The sequence below is a fragment of the Acinonyx jubatus genome, chromosome C1 (genome assembly GCF_027475565.1).
Source record: "Acinonyx jubatus isolate Ajub_Pintada_27869175 chromosome C1, VMU_Ajub_asm_v1.0, whole genome shotgun sequence".
Classification (NCBI taxonomy): Eukaryota; Metazoa; Chordata; class Mammalia; order Carnivora; family Felidae; genus Acinonyx; species Acinonyx jubatus.
Window position 1 is genome coordinate 11,465,610 of NC_069381.1, and position 18,738 is coordinate 11,484,347.

General features: G+C 49.7%; 1 protein-coding gene across 5 annotated transcripts in view; it reads left to right on the plus strand.

Moving 5' to 3' along the window:
- The window catches only part of SPEN (spen family transcriptional repressor), a 124,671-nt gene extending 107,004 nt beyond the window's left edge, over positions 1-17,667 (plus strand). For all 5 annotated transcript variants that reach the window (XM_053207582.1, XM_027060319.2, XM_027060318.2 and 2 more), the window contains 6 exons: positions 688-788; positions 6,101-14,291; positions 14,686-15,195; positions 15,360-15,554; positions 15,886-16,044; positions 16,497-17,667. In XM_053207582.1, the coding sequence (XP_053063557.1) occupies positions 688-788; positions 6,101-14,291; positions 14,686-15,195; positions 15,360-15,554; positions 15,886-16,044; positions 16,497-16,628 (9,288 nt within the window). In that variant the 3' untranslated portion in view covers positions 16,629-17,667. The remainder of the gene's footprint in view (positions 1-687; positions 789-6,100; positions 14,292-14,685; positions 15,196-15,359; positions 15,555-15,885; positions 16,045-16,496) is intronic.
- The last annotated feature ends 1,071 nt before the right edge of the window (positions 17,668-18,738 follow it).

Here is an 18,738-nt window from a genome sequence, read left to right on the forward strand (position 1 = left end):
CAAATATACATATAGATTGCTGGATTTCATTGATCTGATTCCTTGGCAACCTAGCATCCTGATAGGTATCGTTTCAGTTTTCCATTTTGCCTTTTCTACTCCTTCAGTATTAGATTCTGGAACTTAAAAAAAATTTTTTTTTTCAATTTAATTTTTGAGAGAGGAAGAGAGAGAATGTGTGAGTGAGGAAGGGGTAGAGAGGGAGAGAAAGAAACCCAAGCAGGCACTGTCAGCATCAGAGCCCAGTGTGGGGCTCGAACCCACGGTGAGATCATGACCTGAACTGAAATCAGGAGTCTGATGCTTAACCATCTGAGCCACCTAGGTGCCTCTGGGTTCTAGAACTTTTAATTATACTTCTTTATTGGGGCACCTGGCTGGATCAGGTGGTAGAACATAAGACTCTTAATTTCAGGGTCATGAGTTCAAGCCTTACAGTGGGCATAGAGTTTACATTAAAAAATAATAAAGTAGACCTCGTTGTCAAGATTTGTATTGAGTTTGAAAGAGATTTCGAGTTAACAAAATACAGTTCCAGTTAGGACTGTTTAACTTAGTTGAGATAGATTGCTCTTACTTGAAGTTTATCTAGAGGGGTGTGTTGGGAAGGATTTTCAAATCCGATAACACTTTCCATTTTAAAAATCTGAAACTTGAATCAAACACCTGCTATTCTTTGTTTTTAAGGTGGATTTTGCAAATCGGGAAAGCCAGCTGGCATTTTATCACTGTATGGAAAAGTCTGGCCAAGATATCAGAGACTTTTATGAAATGTTAGCAGAAAGAAGGTATGTATTTTTTTTCCCCCAAGCAATAAGGTATGTATTTTAAACCTATCAGCATAACTTGAATTTTAAAATTTCAAATACATAAAATTTATATAGAATTAAATTTTATTTTTCACTCCTTATTTCTAAATTCATCCCCTAAAAACTCCTTTCCTTTTATCCACCCATACAGAAACACAGGTTTATTTTTATGAATTCAGTTTTCATGTGGCTCAGGGGATTTAGGGTAACCTAAATACATTTCTCACTGAAAGCCCTATAATTTGAAAGGGTTACTATTTTGCTAAATTATAACTTTATGTACAAATATCCTGCCTTACAGTTTTAAATTAAATATGATAACATGTTAAAGGGTGTTACAAACTATTAAGTGCCCTGTATATTTATTTAGTAATGACAACATCCAGATTATCACCATGCATGTGCCCATACAATTAAAAAAATTTTTTTAAAGATTACGAAGAACTTTGTTTTGAATTCAAATCTTTTAAATAATAATTTGTGAATCAGCCAAAGCATATATAAATTGGTAACTTCAGCAACATAAAAAGTAAACCTTATTTCCTGTTGTTGATTTTTTTCAGTCATGGTACTGTAGTACAGTATTTGATATTTTTTTCTGCTATTTGTAGGAAACATTGCAGTTCAGAATCATTTAAGTTCTCACAGTTTGAACCAGGCTGTCTCTGTTAGCGTACAACTGCCCCCAAACTGATGATGGATTCTTTTTTAGACTGGATATGTTAAAAACATCGTAACATAGTGTCACCAAGTGCTTCAATAGCTGATCATATTTGAAAATGGAAACTATCAGGGTGTGTTGCGGGAGGGGTGGGGGCGGTGCTCAGTCAGTTGAGTGTCTGACTCTTGATTTTGGCTCAGGTCATAATTGAGGTCGTGGGATCAAGCCCCATGTTGGGCACTGTGCTGATCAGTGGAGCCTGCTTGGGATCCTCTCTCCCCCTTTGCCCCTTCCTTGCGCATGTGTGCTCTCTCAAAAAACTAAAAAGAAAATGGAAACTATCATCCACGTGGTCAGGCTGTTTGTCCAAACATGTCTCTGTGATTAAGTGTCCTGGAATGTTACCACTGGATCTCCACCCCTGTACGTATGCATTAAACAAAAGGCTGCGTGTGAAAAATGCCTTTAGACACTCTAGTTCAAGTATAAAAGGGGTTCTGCAAGTATGAGTCAGATCCTGATTGTGCTGCCAGAAACCTGTTGAATACATTGATTCCCTTTTTACTGCATGTTTTTGCCACTTTGTTTTTAAGTTACAGAAGAAGGTATATAGTTCTTGAGTCCTTTCCTTGTGGAATATTGAACAACGTTCAGTGAATGCCGGGAAAGTTTTTTATTTTTATTTTTTTTAAAGATTTTATTTTTAAGTAATCTCTATACCCAAAATGTGAGCTCAGACTTAAAACCTCCAGATCAAGTGTCGCACGCTCTACCAACCAAGCCAGCCAGGCAGCCGTGAGGAGGTTTTGTTTTGTTTTGTTTTGTTTTGTTTTGTTTTAATGAAAAATGTACCCCACAGCCAAATTCCCAAAAGCCTGAACTTCTATAAAGATTTGATGGTTTTTCACTTAGTAGACTGGAGTCCACAGCCCTCTAGCCGGAATGTCGGTTTCGATATAAGGTTTTTCTGTTTTGTGTGTGTGTGTGTGTGTGGTGTGTGTGTGTGTGTGAGAGAGAGAGAGAGAGAGAGAGAACGCACACACAAGTGAGAGCATACATGTGCATATGCATGAGAATATATGTGTCTGTGGAGAGAGAAAAAAGGTCTCCACCCTGGCTCCCCAAGTAGCAGTTCAAAGTCATTTTTAACATTTTTAGTACTTACAGGAATTCTTACCCATATGCCAGTACGAAGTGTGTTGGTGGTCTGGTGGCACCTAAGACAAAACATCCATTAAAATCCTCTATGCATACATTAAATATTTTTCAAAGAATAGTGTCTTGTGAGGGTTGGATAATGCTGTGTGGGTGTTAATTTTTGTATATTACCACTTTTAAATTCACTCATTTTACTGACGTTCTGGCTCTGGCTTTGTTCTTTGGTTTTTACCTGTGGCTATTTATCCCTTTTGAATGGAGTTTATCTCCTAAAGTAGGGAGCAGAAGGGTGTGACCCAGTTTTGCCCCATTTTTTTTTAGATGGCAGTGCTTATGGAGTGCACTCTTTGCAGTAGAACTTGAGGATATCTGCCCTTCATATAGAGTGGAAGGAAGCCATCCCACTGAATGCGTAATAAATGAATGAATGAAAAAATGGTTTACCTCTAATGGTAGTTTCCCTCAGGAATGCAAACAGTGACCGATTTGCATACGGTTCTGCAGTTTAAAAGTAGCATTTCATTTATTCCTTCTTATCTTGTGTTACTTTTAGTGGAACCGAAGATCAGATCGCCTTGCTGATAAGGTCACAGGCTAAGACTTTAGTCTGGAGATAAACCCAGTGCTCCTTCCTGCTGGTGCATGGAGCTTTATACTTTACCAAAATGATTCTCAAGATAAATTTACAAGAGCCTATTATGCTTTAGATGAATTTCCCACCTACTTAGGGGAATTGGGATATTGTGCAGTCATGTGAACAGAGTTCTCAAAACCTGGCTTTTCCTGGTTCCTGAACACCCTTTTGTCCAAGGTTCAGTGTTGAGTTGTACTGTCTCTTACTTGAGTTCTTTGAGGACAGGAACACTCATTTCTTTTGGTAGTCATAAGGCCCAGCAAAATATGTGCAAAATCAGTATTTATTAAACTGAACAGTGCTCCAGCACTAACATTTACACATATACCTTCGACTTCTGTAAATATTTTCATATTTTTGGGTATAGTTGTAGTCTGATTAAAACATCTCTCAAGCCTACTGTTAATGTGGGCAGTGAACTAGTGGCCATTCTAGGTGTCTTAATCATTTTATATTAGCATGAAAGTAGGGTGCCTGGGTGGCACAGTTGGTTAAGCGTCTGACTCTTGATTTCAGCTTAGGTCATGATCTCATGATTCATGAGATCGAGCCTTGCATTGGGCTCTGTGCGCTGACAGCGTGGAACTGCTTGGGATTCTCTCTCTGTCCCTCCCCCACTCGTGTGCGTGTGCCTGCGCGCGCGCGCGCGCTCTCTCTCTCTCTCTCTCTCTCTCTCTCTCTCTCATATAAACATTTCTTTTAAAAAGAAAGCATACAGTATATTTATGAAAATGGTGCTTCCTTTGAATTTATGGTGGCAATGAATTAGCCAAGTTCCATGCCTAGTAACATTTGCAAGATGGCTGGCTATTATTTAGGCAAAGACTCTGATTCCTGTGGAACTCTAAGAAAGACCATCTCAAAACCAATTAAATAACATAGGGGTGCCTAGGTGCTTCAGTTGGTTGAGTGTCTGACTTTGGCTCGGGTCACCATCTCGTGGTTTGTGAGTTCAAGCCCCACGTTGGACTCTGTGCTGACAGCTTGAAGCCTGGATCCTGCTTCGGATTCTGTGTCTCCATCTCTCTCTGCCCCTCCCCCACTCACGCTCTGGTCTCTCTCTCAAAAATAAACATTAAAAAAAAATAACCAAGATAATGTAAAAAAAATACTCTTTTTGGACTGAGAAATGCCATACAAATATATATAATAATGTGTGATGCTTCTAGTGTTTGGATATTAAGTCTTTAGATACTTCATTTGCTGTGGAGAGTGTATTGGAACAACACCCAGTAGTAGCTTTGACATATTTTCCTCTCGTCTTCTCCCTTCCCCCCCCCCTTTTTTTTTTGAGAACAGGGGAGAGGCAGAGAGAGAGAGAATTCCAAGCAGCCCCCATACTGTTAGCATAGCGCCCAACACGGGGCTTGAACTCACAAACTGCGAGATCATGACCTGAAAGAGACGCTTAACCAACTGAGCCACCCAGGAACCCCACTGACATATTTTTCTAAGGTTCATTCTTTCAATAGATATTTCAGTCCTTCCTATGAGTCAAGCACTGTTACGAGAGCTAGAAAAAATTGTAGCCAAGGAGACAAAGCTCATGCCATTAGGGGCTTAAGTTCTAGATTTTTGTTTCAGTGAGCCACTAATGGCAGTACTTTGTAGAATGCATGACCTGCTTGAGAGAACAAAAATGGAGAGTGAACGAGAGTGAAAGAATTAGTCTCTGTTATGGGTGAATTTCATTTTATCTATCATACATGTTCTTGTGTGTAAATTTAATCTTATCTTAAATGCCCCCTATAGGTCACTGTAAGAGAAAACCATGGTGAATTCCTTTACAATTGAGGAATCCTTTCACAAAGCTTGGGTTGGGGAAAAGTAACAATATGACTGAAGGTCTTCACATTATGTTAGGAAAGTTCTTGCAAATGTTATCTTATTTAATCTTAAGAACCTTCTGAGGAAAGGTTACCATCATTTTACAAGTGAGGAGACAGCCTAGGGAGACTGGCCCCCAGCATGCTTTTTTAAACTGTGAATTGAGATAGATGTGTTATCAGTATCCTATGGGTCACATAGGTGGGAGGATTTCAATTAAAATATTTTTTAATATTTAATATTTTAATTAAACTATTTTTACCAGTAGTACGTTTTTTTTCCCAGATTGTGGTAAGAATATTTTTGGCAGAAAAGTAATTATGAAAGACTCAGAAGTGTGGGGATGTGATACTGTGTAATATACTAGTGATCATTATGTCATACCACCTCATACCAAAAAAAGGGGGGGGGGGCTGAAGTGTCATCCAGTAGAAACATGTAGACTAAACTGTGGTTTTAAATTTTTTTTAAGCTTATTTATTTCATTTGAGAGAGAGCATGCACACATGTGAGGGGCAGAGAGGGAGAGAGAGAGAGAATCCCAAATAGGCTGTACACTGTCAGCGTGGACCCCATGTGGGGCTTGATCCCACAAACCATGAGATCATGACCTGAACTGAAATCAAGTTGCATTTTTAATCGACTGAACCAGTTTTAAATTTTCTGGTAGACATAAAAATGTGGGGGAAAAAGGTGACATTAATTTCATTTAACTCATAGCTTTAAAATATTACCATTTCAACATGTAATCAATCTAAATTATTTGAAGGGTTTCTTTTTTAAAAGATAAATGTACCAAGTCCAATGTGTATTTTATAGTCACATCTCAAGTTTTAAGTTACTGATAGCCACATGTAAATTGCGGCTATGTACCATATTGGACCATCCAAGTCTAATGATTAAATAATGGCAAAGATTTTTAGAATAGGGCTTTTAATCTCATATGTGTGATTAAATGTGTAAATGACAAGGACACAAAAGAACTAATATATTCTTTTTTGAATTTGACAGAGAGGAACGAAGGGGATCTTATGACTATAGCCAAGATCGTACGTATTATGAGAATGTTCGTACTCCGGGCACATATCCTGAGGACTCCAGACGGGACTATCCAGCTCGAGGGAGAGAATTTTATTCAGAATGGGAAACTTACCAAGGAGACTACTATGAATCACGATACTATGACGATCCTCGGGAATACAGGGATTACAGAAATGATCCTTATGAACAGGATATTCGGGAATACAGTTATAGGCAAAGGGAACGAGAAAGAGAACGCGAAAGATTTGAGTCTGACCGAGACAGAGACCACGAGAGGCGGCCAAGTGAGCGCAGTCAGAGCCCGGTGCACCTGCGGCGCCCCCAGAGCCCTGGCACCTCTCCCTCACAGTCCGAGCGGCTGCCGAGTGACTCAGAGAGGAGGATTTACAGCAGGTCCTCAGATCGGAGTGGAAGCTGTAGCTCACTTTCCCCTCCAAGATATGAAAAACTGGACAAATCTCGTTTGGAACGCTATACAAAAAATGAAAAGGCAGATAAAGAAAGGACTTTTGATCCTGAGAGAGTAGAAAGAGAGAGACGCTTAATAAGGAAGGAGAAAGTGGAAAAGGACAAAACTGAAAAGCAGAAACGAAAAGGAAAAGTTCATTCTCCTAGTTCTCAGTCTTCAGAGACAGACCAAGAAAATGAGAGGGAACAGAGCCCCGAAAAATCAAGGAGTTCTAACAAACTGAGCAGAGAAAAAGCTGACAAAGAAGGGATAGCAAAAAACCGCCTTGAGCTCATGCCCTGTGTAGTTTTGACCCGAGTGAAAGAAAAAGAGGGGAAAGTTATTGACCATACTCCCTTGGAAAAGCTGAAAGCCAAGCTTGATAATGACACTGCCAAGTCTTCTGCCCTAGATCAGAAACTTCAGGTCTGTCAGACAGAGCCCGCAAAGTCTGACTTGTCTAAACTGGAACCGGTTCGAATGAAAGCGCCAAAGGAAAAGGGCCTGTCAAGCCACATAGAAGTGGTAGATAAGGAAGGTAGGCTTAAATCCAGGAAGCACCTAAAACCAGAGCAGACTGCTGATGGGGTCAGCGCTGCAGACTTGGAGAAGCTGGAAGCAAGGAAGCGGCGCTTTGCAGATTCCAATTTGAAAGTAGAAAAGCAAAAATCAGAAGTCAAGAAAAGTAGTCCAGAGATGGAGGAAGCTCGGGTACTTTTAAAAAAGCAGCCTGACCTATCCTCTAGAGACATCCTTCTGCTGAGGGAAGGAGAGTCAGAAAGAAAGCCTGCGAGGAAAGAAATTCTTAAACGAGAATCTAAGAAAATAAAACTAGACAGACTTAATGCTGCTCCCAGCCCCAAAGAGTGTCAGGAGCTTGCCAGCGTTTCTGTTGGGACTGGCTCAAGGCCCAACTCAGACCTACAAGCAAGGCTGGGAGAACCAGTATGTGACTCTGTGGAAAATCAAGAAATCCAGTCAAAAAAACCTATTCCCTCAAAACCACAACTCAAACAGCTGCAATTATTAGATGATCAGGGACCAGAGAGAGAAGATATTAGGAAAAACTATTGCAGTCTTCGTGATGAAACACTTGAATGTAAACCAAGCCAAGAGAAACCACATTCAGTAAATACTGAAGAAAAAATTGGCATTGATATTGATCACACGCAGAGTTACCGAAAACAAATGGAGCAGAGTCGGAGAAAACAGCAGATGGAGATGGAAATAGCCAAGTCTGAGAAGTTTGGCAGTCCTAAAAAAGATGTAGATGAATATGAAAGACGTAGTTTGGTTCACGAGGTAGGCAAACCCCCCCAAGATGTTACTGACGACTCTCCTCCTAGCAAAAAGAAAAGGATGGACCACGTGGATTTTGATGTCTGCACCAAGAGAGAGAGGAATTACAGAAGTTCACGCCAGATCAGTGAAGATTCTGAAAGGGCTGGCGGTTCTCCCAGTATCCGACATGGCTCTTTCCATGAAGACGACGACCCTATAGGCTCCCCTAGGCTCATGTCAGTAAGAGGGTCTCCTAAAGTAGATGAGAAAGGTCTCCCCTATTCTAACATCACAGTCAGAGAAGAGTCTTTAAAATTTAATCCTTATGATTCTAGCAGGAGAGAACAGATGGCAGACATGGCCAAAATAAAGCTCTCTGTCTTGAATTCTGAAGATGAACTAAACCGGTGGGATTCTCAAATGAAACAAGATGCCAGCAGATTTGATGTGAGTTTCCCAAACAGCATAATTAAGAGAGACAGCCTTCGAAAGAGGTCTGTACGTGACTTGGAACCTGGGGAGGTGCCTTCTGATTCTGATGAAGACGGTGAACACAAATCCCACTCACCCAGAGCCTCTGCACTATATGAAAGTTCTCGGTTGTCTTTTTTATTGAGGGACAGAGAAGACAAGCTACGTGAGCGAGAGGAAAGACTCTCCAGTTCTTTAGAAAGGAACAAATTTTACTCTTTTGCACTGGATAAGACAATCACACCAGACACGAAGGCTTTGCTTGAAAGAGCTAAGTCCCTCTCTTCATCTCGAGAAGAAAACTGGTCTTTTCTTGATTGGGACTCCCGTTTTGCCAATTTTCGAAACAACAAAGATAAAGAGAAGGTTGACTCTGCTCCAAGACCTATTCCATCCTGGTACATGAAAAAGAAGAAAATTCGGACTGATTCCGAAGGAAAAATGGATGATAAAAAAGATGACCATAAAGAAGAAGAACAGGAAAGACAAGAATTATTTGCTTCTCGTTTTTTACACAGCTCAATCTTTGAACAAGATTCCAAGCGATTGCAGCATCTGGAGAGAAAAGACGAGGAATCAGACTTCGTTGCTGGCAGGTTGTATGGGAGGCAGGCGTCTGATGGAGCAAACAGCACGGCTGATGTGATTCAAGAGCCAGTAGTTCTTTTCCATAGCAGATTTATGGAACTCACGCGAATGCAACAGAAAGAAAAGGAAAAAGACCAAAAACCCAAAGAGGCTGAAAAACAGGAAGATACAGAGGATCATCCTGAGACCCCAGAATCTGCCTCTGAGAGTAAAGAGGTGGAACCGAAGACCCCCCTTCCCATTGGGCCTCCTGCTGTCACAGCTGTAACTCCAGAGTCAGTATCGTCATCACCGGAAAAGGCGACAGCAGGTGAAAAAGCAGGGGAGGTGCCTTTGGTGACAGAAGAGAAGCCCCGGGAGCCAGCCTCTGCCTCAGAAGAAGCAAAGCCTGTGTCTGAGCAGGCTCCCACTGCTGTGCAGCAAACCGAGCAAGGCGACCTGCCCCCAGGAGCCGACGCCAATAAAGATGCTGCCAGGACTCCATCAGTTGTTGAAGAAAGTTCATCAGTTGACCAGCTGCCTTATCTGGACACCAAGCCTCCAACTCCTGGGGCCTCATTTTCTCAGGTTGAGGTCACTGTAGATCCAGAACCCGACAGTGCCCAACCGCTTTCAAAACCGACTCAGAAACCTGAGGATGCTGATGAGCCCAAAGTGGAAAAGCCAAACTCAGCTGCTAATGTTGAGCCCAGTGCAAATCCAAAAGCTGAAGTTGTCCCTGAGGTTCAGCCTCAAGCTGCTGAAGACATTGAGGTCGATCCTCCGGTTGCCACGAAAGATAAAAAGCCAAACAAAAGTAAGCGTTCCAAGACCCCTGTTCAGGCCACCGCAGCAAGTACTGTGGAGAAGCCTGTCACCCGGAAGAGCGAGCGGATAGACCGGGAGAAACTCAAGCGGTCCAATTCTCCGCGGGGAGAAGCACAGAAGCTTTTAGAATTGAAGATGGAGGCAGAGAAGATTACAAGGACCGCCTCTAAAAATGCCACGGCAGACCCAGAACACCCAGAACCAAGCTTGCCCCTCAGCCGAACGAGGCGCCGGAACGTGAGGAGTGTCTATGCAACCATGGGAGACCACGAGAGCCGCTCTCCCATCAAGGAGCCCACTGAGCAGCCACGAGTGACCAGGAAGAGACTGGAGCGAGAGCTGCAGGAGGCCGCGGCGGTTCCCACAACCCCACGGAGGGGAAGGCCTCCAAAAACACGCCGTCGAGCTGAAGAAGATGAGGAGACCGAGGCCAAAGAACCAGTTGAGACGCTCAAACCAGCGGAGGGATGGAGGTCCCCACGAGCCCAAAAATCAGGAGCTGCTGGTGGCCCACAAGGGAAAAGGGGCAAAAACGAGCCAAAAGTTGAGGCTGAACGTCTGGAGGCGGCCACTGAGGTGAGTCCCCAGGTCAATGTGAAAGAAAATAGTACAAAGTCCAAGGCTGATAAAGAAGAAGCAGGAAGTGAACAGAAACGTGACAAAAAAGAAATTGGCACAGACAAAAATGTACCGGAAGCCCCTGCGGTTGAAGTGGTGGAGAAAAAAGCAGCCCCTGAAAAAAACTCCAAGTCAAAGAGAGGGAGATCTCGAAACTCTAGGTCAGCAGCGGACAAATCTGCAAATCTGAAAACCACGGATACCGGTGCGAGTCCCAGCGTGGCCGCGGGCCCTGCGGGGCCAGCAGTGGAAAAGGAAGCTGAGGTAGTGGCAGGTCCCCCTGAGAAGAGCGAGAGTCCCCAGAAGGAGGGGAGTTTATCTTCCCAGTTGAACAGCGATCCGGCCCATCTGGAGAAGGAACCGGAGGAGAAGGAAGATGTGTCTGCCACTACGCCGTCCCCAGAACCAAATCAGTTAGCCAGGCAGATGGAGCTGGAGCAGGCCGTGGAGAACATCGCGAAGCTCACTGAGACCACCTCCGCGGCCTTCAAGGCGGCGGCCACAGATGCACCAGAGGGCCTCTCCACAGAGGATGGGGACAAGCCCGCGCACCAAGCAAGTGAAACAGAACTGGCTGCGGCCATTGGCTCCATCATCAATGACATTTCTGGGGAGCCAGAAAACTTCCCAGCAGCCCCCCCTTACCCTGCAGAACCACAGGCAGATCTACAGCCCCGTCCTCAAGTGCTGCGGCCCCCTGGGGAGGGAATGGAGCCTGAGACCCATGAGGCTGTGTCCGGCATCTTGGAGACCGAGGCTGCCGCAGAATCTTCTGGGCCACCAGTCGGTGCCCCTGACCCCTCAGCAGGCCCAGCAGATACCAAGGAAGCTGGAGGGAACAGCAGCGAACCCTCCCAGCCAGTGCCAGAAGCCAAAGGATCAAAAGAAGCAGAAGTCCCTCTTGCTCGGAAAGAGAAAGGGCGCCAGAAGACAACTCGATCACGCCGCAAACGGAATACAAATAAGAAAACGGGGGTCAGTACAGAGACTCCCGTCTCTGAACCTGACCAAGGTCAAAGCAAGGGTCCTGCTACAAATGAGGGGAGGGCAGCGCCACCCCCAGAAGCGCCACAGGAAGAGAAGCAGAGAGAAAAGCCCCAGTCCGCTCCACCTGAGTCCTGTTCTTCTGACCCAAGCAAGACCCCATCCCTGGAGAACTTGTCCCAAGACAGCAGCGTGGAAGAAAAGACACCGACCAGAGCATCTGCACTCCCAGACCTTCCCCCGCCCTCCCAGCCAGCACCAGTGGAGGATGAGCCTCAAGCCAGATTCAAGGTGCATTCCATCATCGAAAGTGACCCAGTGACCCCACCCAGTGACTCCAGCACACCCACCCCCCCAATTCCTTCTGTAACTGCAGCAAAGCTCCCACCTCCTGTCGCCTCTGGGGGGGTCCCACACCAGAGCTCCTCTACGAAGGTCACAGAGTGGATCACAAGGCAGGAGGAGCCTCGGGCTCAGTCCACCCCATCTCCAGCTCTTCCCCCAGACACGAAAGCTTCTGACATCGACACCAGCTCCAGTACGCTGAGGAAGATCCTCATGGACCCCAAATACGTCTCCGCCACTGGCGTCACTTCCACGAGTGTCACGACTGCCATTGCAGAGCCCGTCAGTGCCGCCCCTTGCCTGCATGAGGCACCACCCCCTCCTCCAGTTGAGTCTAAAAAGCCTCTTTTAGAAGAAAAACCAGCAGCTCCAGTAACCAACACCTCTGACACACAGGCCCCAGAGGCTCCAGTAGCCACTGAAAAGGAAAAGGTGGCTCCAGTCATTGCTCCCAAAATTACTTCTGTTATTAGTCGGATGCCCGTGAGCATTGATTTGGAGAACTCGCAAAAGATCACTCTGGCAAAACCAGCTCCTCAAACCCTGACTGGCCTGGTGAGCGCTCTGACGGGCCTGGTGAATGTGTCCTTGGTCCCAGTGAATGCCCTTACCGGCCCGGTGAATGCCCTCAAAAGCTCTGTGAAGGGCCCGGTGACCACGCTGAAAGGTTTGGTAAACACTCCTGCCGGCCCCGTGAACGTCCTAAAGGGGCCCGTGAACGTTCTGACGGGGCCAGTGAACGTTCTCACCACCCCGGTGAACGCCACCGTGGGCGCGGTGAACGCCGCTGCGGGTGCGGTGAACGCCACTGTCGGCGCAGTGAACGCCGCTGCGGGCGCCATGAATGCAGGCGCGGTGACAGTCACAGCAGGTGCAGTGACCGCTGCCTCTGGCAGTGTGACTGCCACAACAGGTGCGGTAACTGTGGCAGGTGCAGTGATTACACCGTCAGCAAAGTGCAAACCCAGACCGAGCACTAATGAAAACAGTCGGTTCCACCCGGGGTCTATGTCGGTGATTGACGACCGTCCAGCAGACACGGGCTCTGGTGCCGGCCTGCGTGTGAACACATCCGAAGGGGTCGTGCTCCTGAGCTATTCAGGGCAGAAGACTGAAGGCCCGCAGCGGATCAGCGCCAAGATTAGCCAGATCCCCCCCGCCAGTGCAATGGACATCGAATTTCAGCAGTCAGTGTCCAAGTCCCAGGTCAAACCAGATGCTGTCGCACCAGCGCAACCTTCGCCCAAAGGCCCCCAGGCCCCTTCAGGCTATGCAAATGTGGCCACCCATTCTACTCTGGTACTGACTGCCCAGACGTACAACGCGTCTCCTGTGATTTCATCTGTTAAGGCTGACCGTCCATCCCTGGAGAAGCCCGAGCCCATTCACCTCTCTGTGTCTACCCCTGTCACCCAGGGTGGCACAGTGAAGGTTCTCACCCAGGGCATAAACACACCCCCAGTGCTGGTTCACAACCAGCTGGTCCTCACCCCAAGCATAGTCACCACTAATAAAAAGCTTGCTGACCCCGTCACCCTCAAAATAGAGACCAAGGTCCTTCAGCCGGCTAACCTGGGGTCTGCGCTCACTCCCCACCACCCTCCTGCTCTGCCCAGCAAACTGCCTACAGAAGTGAACCACGTCGCCTCGGGGCCCAGTACCCCGACAGATCGAACGGTCTCCCATTTGGCAGCCACAAAGCCAGATGCGCATTCTCCTCGTCCCAGCGGGCCCGCTCCGACTCCCTTCCCGAGAGCGTGCCACCCCAGCAGCACCACGTCCACCGCGCTCTCCACTAATGCCACGGTCATGCTGGCTGCGGGCATTCCTGTGCCTCAGTTCATCTCTAGCATACACCCGGAGCAGTCTGTCATCATGCCCCCGCACAGCATCACCCAGACCGTGTCCCTCAGCCACCTGTCCCAGGGCGAGGTGAGAATGAACACTCCCACGCTGCCCAGCATCACCTACAGCATCCGGCCAGAGACCCTTCACTCTCCGAGGGCCCCTCTGCAGCCCCAGCAGATAGAGGTCCGGGCCCCGCAGCGTGCAGGCACACCGCAGCCAGCCACAGCTGGCGTGCCGGCCTTGGCCCCCCAACACCCTGCAGAGGAAGAAGTGCATTATCACCTCCCTGTCGCTCGAGCTGCGGCCCCTGTGCAGTCAGAGGTGCTGGTCATGCAGTCTGAGTACCGACTGCACCCGTACACCGTGCCCCGGGACGTGAGGATCATGGTGCATCCGCACGTGACGGCAGTCAGCGAGCAGCCCCGGGCAGCTGACGGGGTAGTGAAGGTGCCACCAGCCAGCAAGGTCCCTCAGCAGCCCGGGAAAGACGCCGCCAAGACCGCAGATGCCAAAGCCGCGCCAGCCCCCGCCCCCCACGGTGAGGCCCGCATCCTCACGGTCACCCCCAGCAGCCAGCTCCAGGGGCTGCCTCTCACCCCACCCGTGGTGGTGACCCATGGGGTGCAGATCGTGCACTCCAGCGGGGAGCTGTTTCAGGAGTACAGATACGGAGACATCCGCACCTACCACAGCCCCGCGCAGCTCACACACACGCAGTTTCCTGCTGCCGCCTCCATTGGTCTACCTCCTCGGACCAAGGCTCCCGCTCAGGTGAGTGCCACAGATCAGCCTTACTCCCTATAGCGGTTGAGACGCCAGTGAGGTCCCCAAAACGTGTTGCCGTTTTCGTGAGTTTAAAGAGGAGCTCCCTAAATTGCAGGATGAGGGGATCAGGTCACAGTGCAGAGGGCGGAGACATGGGAAGGAGCTGTGGGAACCAAGAGGTGGCTACTGGCTGCAGGGGGGGAGGAGCGGGGAGCGAGCGGGTGACCTCCCACCAGAACCTTCAATCCCGAGTGCCCAAGAGGATCGCCACCGTGGGCCTGGCTCACCGGAGGTGCCTGAGGCCGACCCTGCCCAGAAACCCATGGCCAGTTGGTGCGGGGCAGGGTGCTGGGCACAACAGGCTCTTTACTCTGTCCCCCTCTCTCCCGCCGAACTCCAGGGCCCGGCTCCTGAAGGTGAGCCCTTGCAGCCCACTCAGCCTGCGCAGTCTACACAGCCTGTCCAGCCTGTGCAGTCCACACAGCCTGCACAGCCCACGCAGCCCTGCCAGCCCTCCCAGCTCAGCCAGCCAGGCCAGCCACCAAGCAGCAAGATGCCTCAGGTCTCCCAGGAGGCGAAGGGGACCCAGACGGGAGTCGAACAGCCTCGTCTCCCAACCGTCCCCACAAACAGGCCAGCCGAGCCTCATGCCCAGGTCCAGAGGGCACAGGCAGAAACAAGTCAGACCTCCTATCCGTCGCCTGTGTCTGTCTCCATGAAGCCTGACCTCCCGGCCCCTCTCCCAGCTCAGGCTGCCCCAAAGCAGCCGTCGTTTGTCCCCACGACCTCAAGCCCCAGCACCCCTCCAGGACTGGCCCTGACGCACACTGAAGCCCAGGCCACCCCCAAGCCAGATTCTTCTCCACACTTGACTTCCCAGAGGCCCGTGGACATGGTCCAGCTTCTGAAGGTAAGCCTGGCCAGGGCCCCTGCCCCGCTCCCCTCTGAGCCCTGCACGGCATTCAGTGCACTGAAGCCCCCACTTAGACTAGCGAGCTGTTGCCCGGGGCCACGTCCGGCGGGGCTCTGCTCTCCAGCCCTGCGCTCACTTCCTGTCTATCTCCCCGAGAGCAGAAGTACCCCATTGTGTGGCAGGGCCTGCTGGCCCTCAAGAACGACACGGCTGCCGTGCAGCTCCACTTTGTCTCCGGCAACAACGTCCTGGCACATCGGTCTCTGCCGCTTTCTGAAGGAGGCCCCCCGCTGAGGATTGCCCAGAGGATGCGGCTGGAGACCTCCCAGCTGGAAGGGGTTGCCCGGAGGATGACGGTAAGTCTCAGGGCCCAGGCAAGTAACTGCCCTGCCCGCGAGGGAGGACGTGGGGCGCCCCCACCTGCCTGTCTCCCTGGCTGGCCGTGGTAGTGGCATTCCTGCTGTGTTTGGTCTCCAGTGGGGGGGGGGGGGGGGAGGGTGTAAAATGCCTCTAGATTCAGAAACCTTTTTTTTTTCAGTCAAAAAATAGGGTAGACTTGAAGGTCACCTCAGAAAGGGGGCCTTTTGTGGACGCAGGAGCTGAACCCCTGGGTTGGACAAGCCTCTGCCTGGGCTGCTGTCTTCTGGGGGAGGCCCCTGGTCACTGACGGCTACGCTTCTGCCACAGGTGGAGACAGATTACTGTCTGCTGCTGGCTCTGCCCTGTGGCCGTGACCAAGAGGATGTCGTGAGCCAAACTGAGTCCCTCAAGGCGGCCTTCATCACCTATCTGCAGGCCAAGCAGGCGGCAGGGATCATCAACGTTCCCAACCCCGGCTCCAATCAGGTCAGCCTGGTGTCCTCGCTCGGGGCACACGTGTGTGGGGCCGATCTAAGCTGGTGGCTTGGTTACCAGTGCCGACCAGAATAGTCCGGAGGCGGGCACGGGGCAATCTGGATAGAGGCAACAGGCAAGCAGAGTGTAGACGAGGGGCCATCCTCGCCCCTCCTGGAGACAACCCAAGAACAGCTGAGACGGCGGAGGTTCTTAGCCTAATGCTGTGGAAGAGGTTCCCAGGAGGATAGTTTAGTTCGTGTTAGTTTTTCTGACACCTTGTAGGTTTCATCTGCTGGACAGAGTCACGGAGAGGTTAGTTCCCCGGGAAACAGGACTCCCCCCAGCTCTGTGTTGGGCCCCATCAGGGCCCCCAGTCGGGAGTGGTTGGAAGAGCGGTAGTGGGGTGACCGATGCGGAGGCGGGGGATCCCACTTTTCTCCCTCTCTTGTCCTCTTCTCCAGCCCGCCTATGTGCTGCAGATCTTCCCGCCCTGTGAGTTCTCGGAGAGCCACCTGTCCCGTCTGGCCCCTGACCTCCTCGCCAGCATCTCCAATATCTCTCCCCACCTCATGATTGTCATTGCCTCTGTGTGAGCCACTGAACAGCCACCGCTCGGTGTATTTCCCCGAGGCTCTGCAGCAAAAAAGTAAACACAGGACAACCCAGTCAAGTGGAGGAAGAAGCTGCCGCAGGGGACGTACTCCACTGCCAGATGCCAGCCTCGCCCTCGAGCCCGCCCACCCGGCTCAGTCGGACAGACCCCTCTGGGCAGTGGTGCTGCTACTTGTATGTTTACATGACATTTAGCCCAAGGACAGACCACCAACCGATGGACTCTGCAGGCACCTTGGGGCTGGGTTTCCCTCCTCCTCTTGGAGAAAAGGAACTGGGCAGTGGAATTAATTTTTTGTTGTTTTTGTTTTTAAGAAACAAAACAGAACTGCCTTTGCACTAAATTAGTGACTTGGACTTTTGCACAGTGAAGACGGGCTGTGACACTCTGGATGTCTGGGTGTACCTGAACACACATCGAGGACTCTAACGCAGGACTTCAGGCTTCTGCTGAAACGCCGGGGTCAAGGAACATTTCATTGGGTTGTTTGGTCCCCACCCCGCCCTTCCCCTTGCTCATTTGGATGTGTCACCTTTCTTAATTCTCCTGCTGCCACCATCTGTGATTCACCCGGATGTACAGTTTACAATCAAAGAGCAAACAGAAGGATTTTCTTTCTTGGTGGGATATGCAGAACTTGGGATGTGTGTATATATAAATATATAATATATATAAATATATATAATACTTAAAAAAAATCAAATTCCCCTGACATACATTTTTTTTAATCTGTGCCAAAAATGTGTTTTCAGAGAAAATCTTATTTTCATACTCAGACTTTGTATTGTCACTCATTTGTATAAGTGCGCTTCGTTACAGCACGGGCCCGGCCCCCGCGATTTGAAGTGTCACACACACAAAAAGACTGTACAAAAAAGACTGGCTTCCCCTCTTCCTGTTACCTTGACCTCTCCCCCCAACTTCCTAACACTTATTAATTTATGAAACTGGTTTTCTCAGCGCAGTTTTGTTTTGTGTGTCCATTGGATTACAAACTTTATTAAAAAATACAAAACACGTCCAGTGTGAATGTGATTGTCACTTGGGTGGGAGGACCGAGGGTCCTTTGCTTATGGGAACAGCTAGCCCTCGTCCCACTTGTTTCCTTCCCCAAGTCTACGTGGGACCTCTTTTCTGCCACTCAATCCTCCCCAAGCATCGTTTTGTTTTATACAAAAGAGATTTCTGTCACAGACCGAACTTACTTGTTCTTGGGTAACGCGGAAGGCACTTCAAAGTTGGATACAGGAAAAACAAACTACGCCCCGCTCCCCCCCCCCCCCGCCCCATGCAAACTCAGAAACCCTTCGAGGAAACTTTGGTGTCTGTCTCTCGCCTCTTCCTCCTCCAGGTCTGGAGCAGGCTGGCCCCGAGGCGGCACAGCCCGAAAGGAGGATGGGGCAACAGGAACACAGGGACCACGGACTCGGGGTCTCACATGGGACAGTCACGAGGCTCGTAACGGGCCTGTGCTTTTGCTGAGGGGGTGGTGCCGTCTCTGAGGGAGGGATCACGGCTGCCGGGAGCCAACTGTAGACACGCAGAGACGGCATCACGTCTCCCACCGCCGGTGGCGCTCGCGGTGCCCCCCACCCCCAACAAAGCCCCCGGCCCACGCGTCTCTGGGCCCAGAGCCTGGTCGTAGACTCCCGCCGATGCACGGCAAACAGATGTTCCCCAAAGATGGCACTTAGCTCAGCCTTGATCCTGTGAGGGGAGGGCGGGGCGCGCCTGCTTCCCCAAGCCCAACGAACTGTGGCCGGTGGGCCTGGCTCTCTACCTTGCTGCTCTGGCTGAGTGGGCTCCTGAGCGGGGCTCTGTGGGTTGCCTGGATCCTGGTTAAGCCAACCCAGCGGGGCAGAGGGGGAGCGGGCTCACAACCGTGCTCCGTGGCGGGGGCGGGGAGCTCGGGTCCCGAAGCCAAACAGGTGAGAAGCCCGAGGAGGAAACCAGCCAAGGGGACGGGGGTGCGTGGAGCCACCGTCTCTCTGGCCCCAGGCGTGCCACCCACACCCCAACTGAGGACAAGGAAGCCAGCTTTTCTCTCGACCGGTCCGGAGGCACCGGCCCCTTCTGCACGAGGGACAGCC